Source organism: Dioscorea cayenensis, chromosome 4 (genome assembly GCF_009730915.1).
Source record: "Dioscorea cayenensis subsp. rotundata cultivar TDr96_F1 chromosome 4, TDr96_F1_v2_PseudoChromosome.rev07_lg8_w22 25.fasta, whole genome shotgun sequence".
Taxonomy (NCBI): Eukaryota; Viridiplantae; Streptophyta; class Magnoliopsida; order Dioscoreales; family Dioscoreaceae; genus Dioscorea; species Dioscorea cayenensis.
The window spans coordinates 18,379,291-18,395,352 of NC_052474.1; the positions used below are offsets into that span (position 1 = coordinate 18,379,291).

A 16,062-nucleotide genomic window follows, 5' to 3' on the forward strand; every position below is an offset into this window, starting at 1 on the left:
AATGGATAAGGAAGCAATTTCGGAGGATTCTTCCCCGATAACTCATCAATATCTCTCGTGGTCAATCAAAGGGGGACGACTTTATCGTATGTGCTCAACCTTTGCAAACGAATATTTGAGGAATTTCATGAAATACGTGGCGCTGTAGACGAGCGGCAAGAACGATGAAAGGCGGCAAAGGGTCGTATCAAGATCACCGCCACCGAATAGTAACATACAACGGGAAGCAACGGATCCTTCTTTCTTTTTCTTAAGGTAGGAGATTCAAGTGGGTAGGAGGTCTTTTAGGAGCCAACAAACCTAACTCGTGAAAGAGACACATCGTAAATAGTCCCTAAGGTTCCTCGGCTGTCGATGACACCCGAGAGGTCCCAAAGGCCATCCCCTATTGCAGAGCCCTGCATCTAACAAATAAAAATATCAGCCCCTAAGGCCCCAGTGCTCTTTCCTCACATGTAGCCTACACTGTTGCCAAACCTCGCCTCGTTATAGATAGCATGCACTTGTTGAGCGACTTCCACCACCGAAAGTGGTAAAGTTGATACACCAAGATGCCGTGAACGCCACACTATTAAGGCATACATATTTGAAGGTGTCTCACCCAAACTATCACTCAAAGAGGGTTCCACCCAAGAAAGCTCTAATCAGTGGGCCCCCGACGAGGAAGGTCTCACCTAAGAGAGATCTACCAATCAGCACTCCAAGAAAGCCGCATGTAAAAGGGAGCATGAAGCATAAGGACACGTGATCCAAAAACCAACCGGCCTGCAGTGCCCCCGCCTAAGAGAATGTTCTCACTTGATTCCAGCTAACCGACGCAATGTATACCAACCTAGAGGCCTTACGAGAAATGGACGTAGTTGTAGAACCTCGATTGGACTCTAAGAATAGAACATAGGAAAATGAGCTCTTTGTAATAGTAATACATGAGGGTCGACTAAGAGAGACGACCCGAAGTGAAGACCCCACCTAATTTCTACCACAAAAAAGAAGTATATAGGCTTCGGAGGCTAATATGTGTGTAATATATGTTGTAATTGTTTAACCTGTATTATATGTGTGTAATATATGATTAACGTTGAGCTTTTCTTGTCATATTATTTTTAGTTCATTAGTGTGGAGGAACGATCAGGGTTCACAACGCATGAAAGCATTTCACGTTCTCCTCAGGTAAAAGATCAAGTCCCCCGACGATGTCGCCGACGTCCCCGGTCCTCATCATGTGTGAATAGTTACCTCAAATCCCCTAGCATTCCAAAAATGAGCAGTCTGCAGCGAGTCCTCCTCGGGCGCCGCCATGTAGAAGTCGAACTGCATGCGAGACTCGGCCATGTACATGATGGAGGATATAATGTTTGCCACAAAAACACCGACATTATCCTCGCTAGGCTAATCGCTTTTCAATGGCCACTACCATTTGTCGACACTTGACTTGGAGAATTCAAAATACATGAACTACTCTTCACTTCGCTGTGTCTATGTGATGACTCGGATGCCATCGACATGGTAAGTTCTTCTCAAACGCTTGGTATTCCTTATTTGATATACTCCTTAGTGATGATGGAATATGATGCTTCATCGGGATCTTTTCGAATTGTGTCTAGATATTAATTTGGGCCACAACAGATTTAGAGATCTACCTGTAGAGCATGTGCGTGATTGCCCCCAACAACCCCCAGGAAGCAACAGCTATCCAACATTTTGCGTACACTACATGGAGCAAATTTTTAAATGGAGAATGATTGGACATACAGTGGGGGATATCCTCAGTATTTGAGATCGTAAGCATGTCATGAATATTGCTTGATGGAATCCGGTGAAAAATTATAAAGGCTAACGATATCAACAATATTTCTGACACATTTGAGGACGCCAGATGGGGAGAAGGATGACGGACGGATGGGGAGATGTAGACTGAAGCGACCACTGAACCTGCCGTAGAGACTGCCGAGGATGCTGAACCTCTCGCGGAGGCTACATTGGACGAGAACCTACCTTGAGACTACCGACGGCTCGAACTCGCCTGTGATGTCGAACCTCACCGTGGAGGTCGCAGCTGATGCGTAATCCGCCATGGAGACTATTGACGACGCTAATACTCCCTAGGAGGCTAAAACCAATCATGAGGTCAGAAGCGGAAGCAAAACCTGACGTGGAGAACATCAGAAATGCAGAAGAAAGTATACATGCAAACAAAGGCAATGATGACAAACTCGTTGAGAACATTTTTTTGTAATATGGAACTAAATATGCAAATGTTTGTACTTAAATCATTTATGAATCCAACTTAGTAAGATTTTAACAATCTCCGCAAAATACAAATCCAACTTAGTTAGATTTTACACAGTAGTATCAATTTTATACACAATAACACACATAAGTACACAGAAATTTATTGTTTTACACATTAGAGTTGGTTTTTAAATAATAACGTTAAACCTTACATAGGAAAAAACGTTAATAAACAGAAAACTGATTAACCACACAATTACAATGGAAAGTAAACATGTGCAAATATGATTGTCGAAAGATACACAAAGAAGATACATGCTTCCCCTACATGCGAGCTACACTTGCACAAGATAAATTTCGACAAAAGGTAAAATAATCGCATAAAGGAGTTTTTCATAGCTAGTCCACAATGATTGCATTACAAGATCGCCGATTATGTCCACTTTGGTGACACCTTCCACAATGTAAATCGCGCGATATCAAAAGGCTTGTGACTCGACCCTTTCTTTTCTTCGTGGACGGCCGGGTTGTTTCTTTGCTATCGGTGGTCGCATTCCGAGTTGACAGGTGTCATCAGATGGCTTGTCACTGTCAGGGATTGGGTATATTGGTTCGGCATATGCACGATGATTCATTCGACTATAAAATATTCGTTAACATAGTAGTGTACATTTGTATCTGTTTGTATAATCGCGTCAGTTGTATGCTTACACGGAGTCCATGTACTTCCCATCTCCTGCAGAGCACTCCACGCAGCGTGGGTTGATAGCACTATTGTGATCGTCAACCACTTCGTAAGTGTCATCACTTGATCGTCCCACCCGCAAATACCGACTGCTTTCAATGATTTGTTCAACCTTCTTGCGTTTCTCAGGGCAAAGGTATGTGTCCCACATGGCGGACACTTCACGCCGCTCACTCAGCATGTTCATAAGTTTAAACCTACGTGTTAACATGTGCAAAGCCAATTAAGAGTTAGTAATTAACATAAACATAATTCGCTACACACGAGTTTGTAATCATACATAGCATTTCATGATCTCAACCATTAACGTTAAATACTACACAGTATTTTGAAATAGTATACATGTACTTAAAATTATACATAGTAGACTATTATTTTACACAATAACATCAGATATTTAATATGTATTAAAAATATTATACATTAACTAGTATTTCTACACATGACCATTGTCAACTACACAGGAAAAGACGTTTTTACACAATAACAACAATTATTACACATTATTATCGATTAGTACACATTAAACATTGAACTATAGATTAATCTTACTGTATAGTATCGACCATGGTCATTACCGGTAGATGTCTTGCCTCTTTGATCCAGGCATTAAAAGACTCTGGTACATTCGAGTACATCTCGCACCACCGCATACCCTTGAACAAATAGTTACACTAATGATCAATGTTGGACTTGTGTAACAACCAATCATGTGCATTGGTCGATATAGCTACAAGTTCACTGACTACATCGTTGAACTCTTTAGATGCGTACACATATGCAATTTTCACGATTACTACCCAACATTGTTCTTTCAATGCTTTCCCAAGCCTGCCGTTAGCCTTCATGAAGTTGGCTTCCAAATGGCGAAGACAATAACCATGCGGCGATGATGGGAACATGCGCACGACTGCGTTAACAAGACCCTTCGACCGATCTGAGATAAATATAATAACTTCCTCATAATCACTTTCACCATACAATGCCTCCCCGAGAGTAGTAAGAAACCAAGTCCAGTTATCATCTGTTTCGTTGTCAATCACAGCGAATGCTACATGGAAGATACCCTCATTGCCATCTTTACCAGTTGCACCTGACAGAATCCCGCCATACTTGCCAAGCAAATGAGTTCTATCAACAAAAAGTAATAGCATGCACCCCATCTTGAACCCCAACAAACATGCTTGAAAAGAGAAGAAAGCGCATTTAAATCGCTCACCGTCATTCTCAATGATTACAAACTATCGCGATTTGTCTCAGCCACTTTGTCCGCATACGAGAGAAGCAAATCGTAGCTACTAACCTCCTTACCATGAATGGCGGCCCGTGCAATCTCTTTCCCCATCCAAGCACGCTTATATGGTAGGCGAACTCCATACCCCAAAGAAGCAAATCGTAGCTCTATTTAATCGTCGGTCCTTGAATTTCTGCATTACACGTTGAGAGACCCATTTTTTGCTTGCTTTAGGATGCGTTGTTGTACCAATGCCTCCACCGCAACTGTGTGTTGCTTGCATTGTCTTCACCCGAAAGGTGTCAACATTTCCCTCTCTCGATGCATGCACATGCCTCTAGCAATCTAGAGCAGCGCAGTTGACGGTCACCCGAAGTTTATCATTTTTTATAAACGTAAAATCAAAATTTTGTCTTATAATGTTGTTCCGTAGGCAATCTTTGAACTGCTTTACATTGTCAAAGCATTGACCCACTTTTAAGGTCAACTCATCAAGTGTTTGTGAAGACTGAACAATACTGAGCACACCCGCCGGAGGATGTTGGGACAAATATGTCTCGACATTTGCATTCATACTTGTTGAGAAGGCGTCCCTGCATGACAATGCATAACTCAGACAATATCAATACCATGGTTTATTACACAAAAAACTTTAAACCTACACAAGAACGAGTAATGTTACACAGTAAATCATAATTGTGCACAGAAACACATAATATTACACAGAACGAAGGTTTACTAACAAGAGAACTATTGTAATACACATGAGGCCAATTTAATGAACATGTATGCGATGAATTACACAGTAACACAAATGAATAGGGATGGCAATGGGTAAGGTTTGTCAAAACCCCTACCTGTACCTTTACTCGTACTCTCTAGGGTAAAAAAAATCATACTCTTACCCTTACCCGCAGCGTACGGGTATACCTGCGGATACCCGCTTACCCGATATTCAAATTACCGAATTAAATTTAAATTTTAATAATAATAATAATCATAATCCATTACAATAAAATGTTTAAACACATGCCCATAAATTCAAAATTACAAGTTGATATATATTTGCTTATCTTAAATCATATAATCATATAAAAATTATATGTAACAAATTGCTTTATATAAAATAATAAGTTGATTGATTTTCATTGACATCTATTTAATACTGAACCGTAACTCTACCTTTATTGCTTAAGTTTAACTATCTTAGTTTTTGTTTTAAATTTTTTAATATATCTACAATTTATATTTTATATAGTTTCAAATTTTATAAATGTCAAGTGAGATTTTAAATTGAAGTGAAATTATAAATTAAGTAATTCTCATAAGTTTGTAAATTAATTGATTAATTTATATATCCAATTAATTTCTTAATAGCATCTTATTTTTTTAGGATGTTTCTATAATTTACTGAATAAATTATTATGACATTAATGTTTATATTTGTTTTATAATGTTTTAATTTTTAATTTAATTATGATTCTTAATATATATTCAAAAATTCAATTTTTAATAATATTATGCTCTATTAGATATAAATATAAAAATTAAATAAAAATTCAAAAATAATATATTAAGAGAAAATTTAAAATATTATTTTTCAAATTAATCACTCATGAAAATAGATTTTAGGTAAATTACTAAATTGGGGTAAATATTTAACTTAATAAAAAATTATATATATATATATATATGAGGGTAAGGGTAAGGGTAGAGATGGGTTTTTACCCATACCCACTTCAAATGGATAAGTGTATGGGTAAAGAGTGCTAGTAGGGTAGGGACATATCCTCACTCGACCATGCACCTCAAAAAAATAAAAGGGGTAATACCATTTTGATGCCCACTACCTGTCAAAGAGGGTAATACCCTCTTCGACTGTGCACGGAATCGAATGCACGGGTATGGGTATACTCTGTTCGGGTGGGATGCGATTACCATCTCTACAAATGAAAGATAACCGGCAATAATTATCATTGTTATTACAATGGAGTCAATGAGCCCGAGTTGCCTTCCATTGACCCACTTGTGTCCTCGATGGTGATGTCGACGACAGTCTTGTTGAAAGTATGATGTATATGGTACATGCGTTGAAAGTTAGCATCCGACTTAATTGGGCAAAGCGTCTTGTACGAGTCGGTATCTCGAACTCCACCCGACCCCTAGAACCGTCCAGAGTGCTCCATCAGCTCACTTATGTCACCCATTCATCGCTTCCTCCATGAACTCAATATGGTGAATCGAAGCATACGTCCTTCTCCTTTTCAGTATTGTGCCACCAAGACAAAAAGGTTTCCATTGATTATGAACACCTACATGGAATTTGAAAAAGTTACAAGGTTACTCCGATTGTTACTTAGTATAAAAAGATGAAAGATGAAGAACCTTAAAAGCTTTCCCTACGGCCTAGCCTACAGGGATGGAGAATAAAAACGAGATAATGACAAACCCTAACAAAGCTCTTTTCCTGGGCCTCAAGAAGTGCACAAATATAAAGAGGACAGAATCTAAGGAGGGACAAAAATGGGAGGCTTCGACACTAAGATGAAGAAGAAGAATAAAACGAAGAAAAAGAAGACTTACATAAAGAAAAATGAAAAGGGTCTGAAATTGATAGCTTCTTTGGGATTACCTTTTTCCTTTTCTCCAAAGGTGATTTGACTTGGAGGAAAAAACCCTCCGATGTTTGCTTTTGAGTTAAGGGCAACAAACTTGCCATTTCACAGGTCAATAACTGATGGCTTTGACGGTAAGGACTAAAGAGGAATGCAAACATTAAAAGAGGGATTTTTGTGAAAATGGAAAACCTAGAGGGACTGAACAGGAAGAATGAAACTTTCCAAAGACTAAAAAGTAATTTTTCCTATTTTTTAAGTGGAACTCTTAGTTTGGAATCATAAAATCCATATTAGAAATTATATGATATGGTCATTAAATATAAATGACAAAAATTATTAAAAATGGTTAGGTTGGCAAGTATTGGATGGATCTATGTAGCAAAAGCCCAAGCATTGAAGGCCTGTTTGGGATTCCCATAGCCCATAAAGCAGGCAAGATGTCTCTAGATTTGAGAGAAAGAGTTCAAAGAGAGATTTGAAAGAGAGAGCTCGGGATGGAGAAGGTCGGCGCAGTTCGGTGCCAGAGGATCGGATGCGATGCCTTCTTCACTGAGGGAGGATAACGCTCGATGGCTCATGCCGCTACCACGACTCTGTAATGTTCCTCTCCTTTTTCCTATTCGATCTCTTGCTTTCCCTATGCTTTTACTTTTTGTTCTATGGCTTCAATTGCGTTTGCGTCCTAAATCAAAGGTTTCTGTGTTTTCTTTCTGATTTTTGAGATAAATTCTAGCAGTTTCACCTGATTTTGATTTTGATTTGTTCGCCATAGTTTGGTAGAAGGAAAATGAGATACATACAAAGGATAATTCTTTTGTTTTCGTATCGATATTGTTTTCTTCATTTATCCAAGGCACGAGAAACCAGTTTTTCCTCCACTCCTACTTAAGCCCAACGTTGCATTTGGAATTGAGACTTGTCTAAGAAGATAAAAAGACAGCTTCTTGGACCATGCTTTGATTGGAGGGAAGGAAAATGTGTGAAAAAAGGGAAAGCTTTTTCTTGTGATTGATGGATAGAAGAAAATATAATGGATAGCCAAATGAAAGAAAAGAATAGGGGAAAAACTGTGATTTTCTTTCATTTGGTATGTCAAAACCACTTTGTCACTAAGGGACGGTTATAATTATCAAACATTGAATTGCCAAACTATTTTTAGTTAAGTTCCAATTGTTGTGGTAATAGGAAACTTTGTTTTGCTCTTAGTGAGAGTGAGATGCTGAGGTCTGATCAACATACTTTGTATGGTCTTTCCAACATCCTGTAATCAGCTAGTTGAATTGTTCTTGGTCTTCATGAACTTTTGTGATCACACCCTTTTTTAGCTGACCTATATTGACATCTCTGATATTAAATATTCTGAATTTTTTTGTGCTTATTTTTGAAGCATCAGGCAGAAAAGAATTATAAACTCAAGACTGACTGTTCAGCATAAAGCATATTGATTCATTATACTTTCTAGACTATTGTAATCTCTACTAAACATCTCAAAATTTTTCCATCATTCTCATTGTTAATGCTTGATTTACTACTTGATTGTAGCAGGAAAATGTGTTAAAAAAAGGGAAAGCTATTTTTTGTGATTGATGGTAAGAAGAAAATATGATGGATAGCCAAATGAAAGAAAAGAACAAGGAAAAACTGTGATTTTCCTTCATTAGAGATGTCGAAACCACCTTGTCACGAAGGGATGGTTATAATTATTAAGCATTCAATCGGCAAACTGATTTTAATTCAATTGTTTTGGTAATGGGAAACTTTGTTTTGTTCACAGTGAGTGAGATGTTGAGGTCTGATCATCATACATTGTATGGTCTTTCCATCATCCTGAAATTTAGTTTAATTGTTCTTGGACTTAATGAACTTATGTTATCACTAATGTGGACTTTGTTAGCCAACCTATATAAACATTTCTGATACTAAATATTCTGAAATTTTTTAATGCTTTTTTTGAAGCATCAAACGGAAAAGGTATTATAAACTCAAACTGACTGTTCAGTGGAAAGCATATTGATTTATTATGCTTTGTAGACTATTGTAATCTATTCTAAAACATCTCAAATTTACTCGTTCATTGTCATTGATAATGCTCGATTTACTACTTTAGTGTAGCTTGAAGGGGAGAGCCATATAAATGACAAAATTATCTCCATTGACCTATCTTTTGAAATGTGTGCATTGCGAATTTTATTCTTCCATCTCCAATCTCCTATCTCCATAAAACATGATAAAGATTTTCTGCCGCATGACTTCAAAGGAAAAACAAGTTGTTCTATTTTTTTCAATATTCTATGCATTTTTTTCCCTAAAACAACCATTTTATTTTCTAACGATAGATTGGTATTAATATGTATATTAATCTCATTCTACTTGATTATCTTATGATCTATTTTTTTACAAAGTCTTCTGATATTTCACTAGAAACCCAGCATGTGGTAATTGCACATATTTCTGAAATATGGCTCTACTTAATATTTTTCAAACTGACCATTTCTTTTGATGGGTGTGGTGTGCTCCTGCTCCCTCTCTTTTTCTCACTTTGCCACTTCATCCACATCAGGGGGTAAGTCAAGTTCTGATTGTGTGAACTATTCTTTGGGAGTATGATGGCTAAAATTCCTAAATGAGAATATAATACAACTTTGCCAGCCTATTTTTCATGACGGTATGAAAGAATGGAGCTGTTGCAAGCAGAGGAGCCACGACTTCAGCTTATTTTTAGCTATTCCAGGGTATGTAAATTTTTGGTCACTACTATGTATTATTAAACTGAAGGAGAGTATCTTGATTACCATACTTCTACCTTTTCTTCACAAATACACAAAGGGAAGATCTACTTGACATAATAAATGCCATGGACTTGCATTAATCTCATTTGATTTGCTCATAAATCATGTTTTGCAAATCTAACTTGGCACCTCTGATCTTTATATGTACTACATTTTATGGCATCGGGTGTTTTGGTTTCATTTTAAAATACGTTGATGGCTTCATTTCTTTAAGATAGACTGTGACTGCCTTTGCATCTAGGATTGCATCATGGCTGTCTTGCTTTGTTAAAAGAACTTCCTTGCCTGATCATTGTCAATTATTCTTTCTCCTTTCAGATGCAAGACAGGCAAGCATACTACTGAAAAACCAGTACTTAACAGACAATCTCCAAGCCCTCCAAAGCCAATTGCACCAGTTTCTCTGACAAAAAAGAATAATGATACTTGTTCAAGATGTCGCCAAGGTTTCTTTTGCTCAGATCATGGTACACTACTTCACCCCCATCATATAATCGAATGAAATAGAATTGTCTTTCTGCAAGTTAATATGCAGAATTGTAGGCTGTCAAATTGGTTAAGGAGTTCATGTTTTTCACTTCCAAATATTGTCTGTCAAGGATCACAAACAAAACCTTCAAAACCGTTATTGCTTCCCAATTCCAAAGATGATATTGAGAAGGATAAACCTGCTCCAGTTAAGAAGAAGATCGATCTGAATGAAATCCAGACCTGCCGAAACAAAGGATGTGGAAAGACCTTCAAAGAGAAGGATAACCACGAAACTGCATGTGAATACCATCCAGGGCCGCCTGTATTTCATGACAGAATCAGAGGGGTAAGCTTGCTTCACTGTTAACTTAGTTAACAAGGTCTATATTGTTTCCTTAATACATAAAAGATCTCCTATACATTTTTCTTTGCAGTGGAAGTGCTGTGATATGCATGTGAAGGAGTTTGATGAGTTCATGAACATACCTCCATGCACAAAAGGATGGCATAATGCTGATCCATCCTGATGCAGAGCGACGTAGATTTCCAAAGCTCATTTTGGAAGTGTAACATGAACCTCAACCATCTCTTTGATGAATTCCAGTTTGTCATGTTGTGTATGCTTAATCACATTTAATTATATTTGCAATTGAACAAATTGTAGTTGTTTTGGACTATCATTAAGTGTGATTTCCAATGTAATCCTAATTTTCAAGTAATTTCAGTATTCATGCAATAAAGAAAATGTAATTAAAATTAAGATTTAACTTAATGCTTAAGATAAATAGATATGTATGTTCATGTAAGATCGAGTTTAGTTGGTTTGGACTATCAATTTTTACCTGCCACTGCCTCAATTTTTCAGAATCTTTTTTTTTTATTGGTCATTCTAAAATTATTATTATTTCTTTTTAAATTTGGGTCATAAAAAATCTAGATGAAATTTTACTTAACCATGGCCATGGGGCAAAGGCAGTTAGTCTCTCTTCACTTACTTCCAAGTCTAGGGCAAGGATTCCTCCATGATTGGGCAACCAAAGAAGAGGAAGCCTCTATTGCCCGGGGGTGGAGATCCCCGCCTCGATTTCTTCTAGTTAAAAAAAAAAGAAAATTGAGGTGCGACTTGTGAGTTTGATATTTATTAGTTTTAAATTCATTATTCTTGTGTCAATGTCATCCATGCAGTGTATAAAAAACTATATATAAATATACTTTTATTTCGGGGTGGAACTAATTTTATTTAGGGGCGGAGTCCTGGGGAGAGCATTCCCCGTCCTGTTATAGGGACTAGAGATTTTTCCCCATTCAAGTCCTTTGCGTGTTTGAGGGAATTGAGGATTCCCAACCCTATACCTATCCCTAATTTTACCTAGTATTTGTTTTAATAATATATATTTTTAAATAGAGTAAATGATCTAAAGTTTCTTTGTTTTTTGCAAAGTGGTCTACAAGTAGGGGTGAGAAAAACCGGGTACCCGATCCAGTTTTTAAAACCGGATCAGGTACTCGATTTTTCATCTACTCCATAGATCTTTTTTATATAACAACATCAACATTCATAAAAAAAAAAACAAATATGAGAAACTTGTAATTTATAAAGAGGATTAAAACCTTACATTATTCTCCCCCACAAAAAAAAGTCAAAAAAATAATAAAGAGTTTCACCAATATTAGACATAAAGATTTGGAATTTTTTTTTTCCTTTTACCTTTAACCCTAGAAGAGTTTAAATTTATTAATATGTTTATATATAATATAACTATATCAGTAACTTTTTAAGTATTTAAACGAGAGAATTTAATTTTTTTCTACTTATGCCCTTGTAAAATTTTAAATTTATTAATATATATAATAAATTTAAATCTTATATGGTCTAAAACGTAAAAAAGAAAAAAAAAATTTATCTTAAAGATTTAAATGAGGGATTTTGATTTTTTTTTTCTTTTTTACTTTTTAAACCATATAAAAATTAAATTTATTATATATCTAATTATCTATATATATATATATATATATATTAAAAACTAGATCGGATTCGAATACCCGGTTTTCATCTTAAAAATCCGGACTGGGTACCTGACCCTTTTTTTCGGATCGGGTACCCAAAAAATTGGGGTAAAAAAACAAGATATCGGATCGGATCATCGGATCCGGATTTTTTTGCTCACCCCTATCTACAAGTCTGTTGGATATGGTTCAAACATGATTGGTTATAATCTGAATGGTTCAAACAAATTTTAGGTTGATATTTTTCACTTGAAATATCAACAGTTGGATATTTGGGCCTTAAATAAAATTCCAAATGCTTATTTGGTCTAATCTTTGGATCAGCCATTGTATTCCTTGCTATTCAAATGTGTGGACTAATCCCTAGCTTTTTGAACTACCTTTGAATTTAAAGTCCACTTTTGTTAACATGGATTTAAAACGTGAGAATTCTCACAACTCTTGATTCTGTGGAGACCATCCATCTCAAACCCATAGCTATCACTCTTTTGCTTTGTAGATAAATGGATTGAGATTGGATTCCCAAAGTTAAAATTGATAGGAGTAACCTAACCATGTGGGTGTGGCATCCTTCTTCAAATGCTAATAAAATTCTACAGGTTGTTTATTTGCATTTAAATAGGGAGGCACATCTTTTAGAGACTTGGAGAGGGTGGTGTACTCTTTAGAGGTTGAAAGTAGCTCCCAAATTTTAGCTTTTCCTATGGAAGGTCTCCCATGGTACGCTTCCCCACCTTTGTTTATTTGTGTATAGAATCAACTCGGGGCACTAACGATCAAGTGGTATATTGGTAGCCAGGTCTCCATTAGAATGCTTTACAAATGGTGAGAGTTCGAATTATGGGTGATGGCACATTTTCTGAGAATGTGAGTAGTGTTTATGTGCGGGCGGTCCCAATGCCCATATGTGCATGGGCCGCTCCGTCTCCACTTGCTCCACCGAGGTTTGTGCATGCCCCTGCCTTTCTTAGCGGCTTAGCTGATCATCTTGGCAAGAATCAACTCGGTCCCCCAGAAAGAATGTTTGTTGTGTGGTCTAACATTGGAAACTACAGAATACGTGTTGTGGGAATGTAGTAAGTTTCAAATTTGTTGGAATCTTGTGAGTTCTATAGCCTGCAATAGGGTTATGCTTCCATAATATTTCACCAAGGAAGAATGTGTCACGCCCTGCCCGCGGGCCCAAGGATGCGACAACCGCCGTGGCAACCCGAGGAAGGACATCCACGCCATGCAACCCTCGAGTCACTGCAATGATGACAAAATCCTAAACTTTCACAACAAGGAACAAAATATATACATAGCAGAAGGTTCAAAAGTACGCAAGGGGAGCATCAACAACATGACTTGATAATAAACTTCAAGAAATGTACAGGTCACAAGTACAACAAAATTTCCAAGAAATTAGAGAAACATATAAACTATGCATATAGAGTTTCAAACACACTAATGGATCCATGCTCTAATACACATATATATGCTCAAGGATAACATACATGAACTTAGAAATGAATGAAAACAGACAATGGATGCTCAGCTGACACACCACTTACGTGTGACCCGCAAGTGCATGGGTTTGTCGAAGTAATAAATCCCAGGTGAGGGGGTATCGTATCCACAGGGAATAAGAAATAGAAACACCAAGATTGCTACTTAACCAAGCGAAGATGAAACAATGATTGTGTTGATAAGATATAATGTAGACAAAAATAAAAGAAATAAGAAAGAGAGGCACAAATAAGTGAGAGAAAAGACAATTGATAAAAAGTGGGGTACTCGGATATTGTTTCGCCTAGGATTATCGCTTCAAGTGCAAAACCATCTATTATGCTTCCTAACTAATGCTCAATGAGTTGTGGACATCCTAAGATACATGGTCCCAAACCTAAGGTCAACCATGACTAAGTCCACACTATGCCCCGGCGGAGAAATCAACCAGTCTCAATGTTATAACAAGGTTCATCAGAGTAGATCCCGGTCCCTCAGAAAGTGCATCAGAGCGATATGTTACTCAGTAGCTCTAGGATTCTCAGAGAAAGCACGATTTTTTTCTTTTAAAACCTTTCTTCTTTCTCTTCTTCTTCTTCTTCTTCTTTAGTTGGCCGAACCCTTCCCTTTTTCTTAAAAAAATTTTTTTCCGCGAGGTTTTTCCTGCGAACCAAGTGTCCTCTTCCTTCCTCCCTTATTCTTGAACTTGGTAAGCTTTGGATTTATTGTTTTTATACCGTATTTGTATTTTTCCTTGTTTTTTTAGTTTTTTTAAACCTAGAATTCTCCATGGATTTGCTTGTTTATAGGCTTAAATTGAAGCCATTGACTTGTTGTTCATGTGTGAGAATGCTTGTGATGAAATTTCTTGATTTGGTGTTGTAAATTTGGAGAAAATTATAGTTTAAGGGCCGGTTTTACTGTAGCAATTCTAAGGTTACTATAGCACCGGCAATCTTTGGTTGTTTCTTTGATTTCTTTGGATTAGAATGAAGCTAAAACCCCTAGAAATTCATTGGTAACCTTTAAACCTAGTTTTGAGCTAATCCTAGGATCGAATTAGGGTTCTTTGTTAGAAAACTTAGGGTTTTTCTTGTTTGTTTTGTTTTTGTTAAGTTTTGTTGTGTTTTGTTATGCTTTGGCAAGGAGAAGAAGTCTTGGCTCGAGACAAAGACTTAGCCGAGGAGTACCTTGCGAGGAAGACAAATTGCCGATCCGGTGAGTGGAATTATTTAGCATAGCTTTACTAGAAGAATGCCAATAGCTATATATATATATATATATGCATATCATGTTTCAAGTAAGTTTTATTGATTTATACTGGTTTGGTATTTTGGTGAATGATAGTTCTTATTGAGAAAATCTTGGATGTCTCATTTGGTTTTTGATTTGTTATCGTGGAAATTGTGATTGATATATGTATCCATGAGTTTGTGAAATCCTTATTTTGTATGAAACTTGAGATTTGTTGTGGAAATCTTTGATTTGGTGAAATCCTAGGCTTGAAACAAATTTTGAATTGTTGAGAGGAAAGGATTTCCTTGTTGCTTCTTGTGTTGGGACTTGCAAATTATTTTGTATTAAAAGTTTGGGCTTTGCTCATGTGTTTATTTTGTTCTCGTGCAAATGGCCGAGGTATTATTGATTTATGATTATGGATGGATATTGTACCGAGTGGAGTTATGTTTATTGTGGTGATTTGTTCTGGTGATATCCTACTGCAGTAGGCGGTCTCCACGGCCAGCCTGTTGAGGTGGCATGTTGACCGGCTGATTACTACGAGGGTCAGTTCAGGTGAGAGTGTAGAGCCCTGACTGGATATTCATCGGGTAGCCGGAGTCACCAACCGGTGAACTGATGGGTCAACGTCAAGGGCATGAGTACCTTGGTGGCTCTGAACCTAGCCATGGCCACGGCGAAGGTTTAGAGAGTTTTCTAGACCACGTTATGCTGGGTGAGTGTTGGGTATTGTGCTGATTTATTAAAACCATGTTTTGTGGTTTTGGTGTTGTAAACCCTAGTTGGGGTAAAAATGGTTTTCTTGGTATTATTATGTTATTTTAATCCTTTTGAAGACTTCTATTATGTGTTAATGTTTCTATACTAGTATTATTTTGGTAAAACTTTTATTTTGATGTTTTATTATTGTTATTACTGTTGGTGTATTTCTGCTAAAGTTGTGCTAACCTCCCCTCACTGAGTAACTTGAGTTACTCATCCCTCTTTCTTCCTCCCAGTCTGTTGCAGGTGGTAGTTGTGGCTGTGTGGTAGCGTACTGGGCATTTACTACTGTTCTATCTTCTGTTGTATTTCCTTCAGTTCATGTATGTTGTTGTTGTCATGGAACATGTTATAAGACTTATGGATCCACTAGTGTGTAGAAAACCTTGTTGCATGATTTAGTATTTAAATGCTATTAAACTTCTGTGTATTACTATCTCCTACTGTTGTTAGGGTTGTTTCCCTATGTATTTTGCG

The 16,062-nt window shown here is 37.0% G+C and overlaps 2 protein-coding genes across 2 annotated transcripts; one reads left to right on the forward strand and one right to left on the reverse strand.

The window, feature by feature from the left end:
- Positions 1–2,939: 2,939 nt before the first annotated feature.
- On the reverse strand, positions 2,940–4,140 carry LOC120258735. Its single transcript, XM_039266174.1, has 2 exons — positions 3,683–4,140; positions 2,940–3,174 (listed from the first exon to the last, which is right to left on the reverse strand). The coding sequence occupies exons 1-2, from the start codon at positions 4,138–4,140 to the stop codon at positions 2,940–2,942; spliced, it is 693 nt and encodes a 230-aa protein (XP_039122108.1).
- Positions 4,141–7,299: 3,159 nt separating this feature from the next.
- On the forward strand, positions 7,300–10,808 carry LOC120258058 (cysteine and histidine-rich domain-containing protein RAR1-like). The gene is given in 7 exon segments (XM_039265396.1): positions 7,300–7,389; positions 7,392–7,424; positions 9,390–9,392; positions 9,479–9,561; positions 9,937–10,085; positions 10,218–10,435; positions 10,524–10,808. Coding segments are annotated over 7 exon segments (645 nt in total). The 5' UTR covers positions 7,300–7,323; the 3' UTR covers positions 10,617–10,808.
- Positions 10,809–16,062: the final 5,254 nt, after the last annotated feature.

Coding starts and splice junctions, on each gene's coding strand:
- LOC120258735 (XM_039266174.1), bottom strand. CDS start 4,140: ATGGGGTGCATGCTATTACTTTTTGTTGATAGAACTCATTTGCTTGGC. Junction 3,175..3,682: donor TCGACCAATGCACATGATTG/GTTGTTACACAA, acceptor GTTAACACGTAG/GTTTAAACTTATGAACATGC.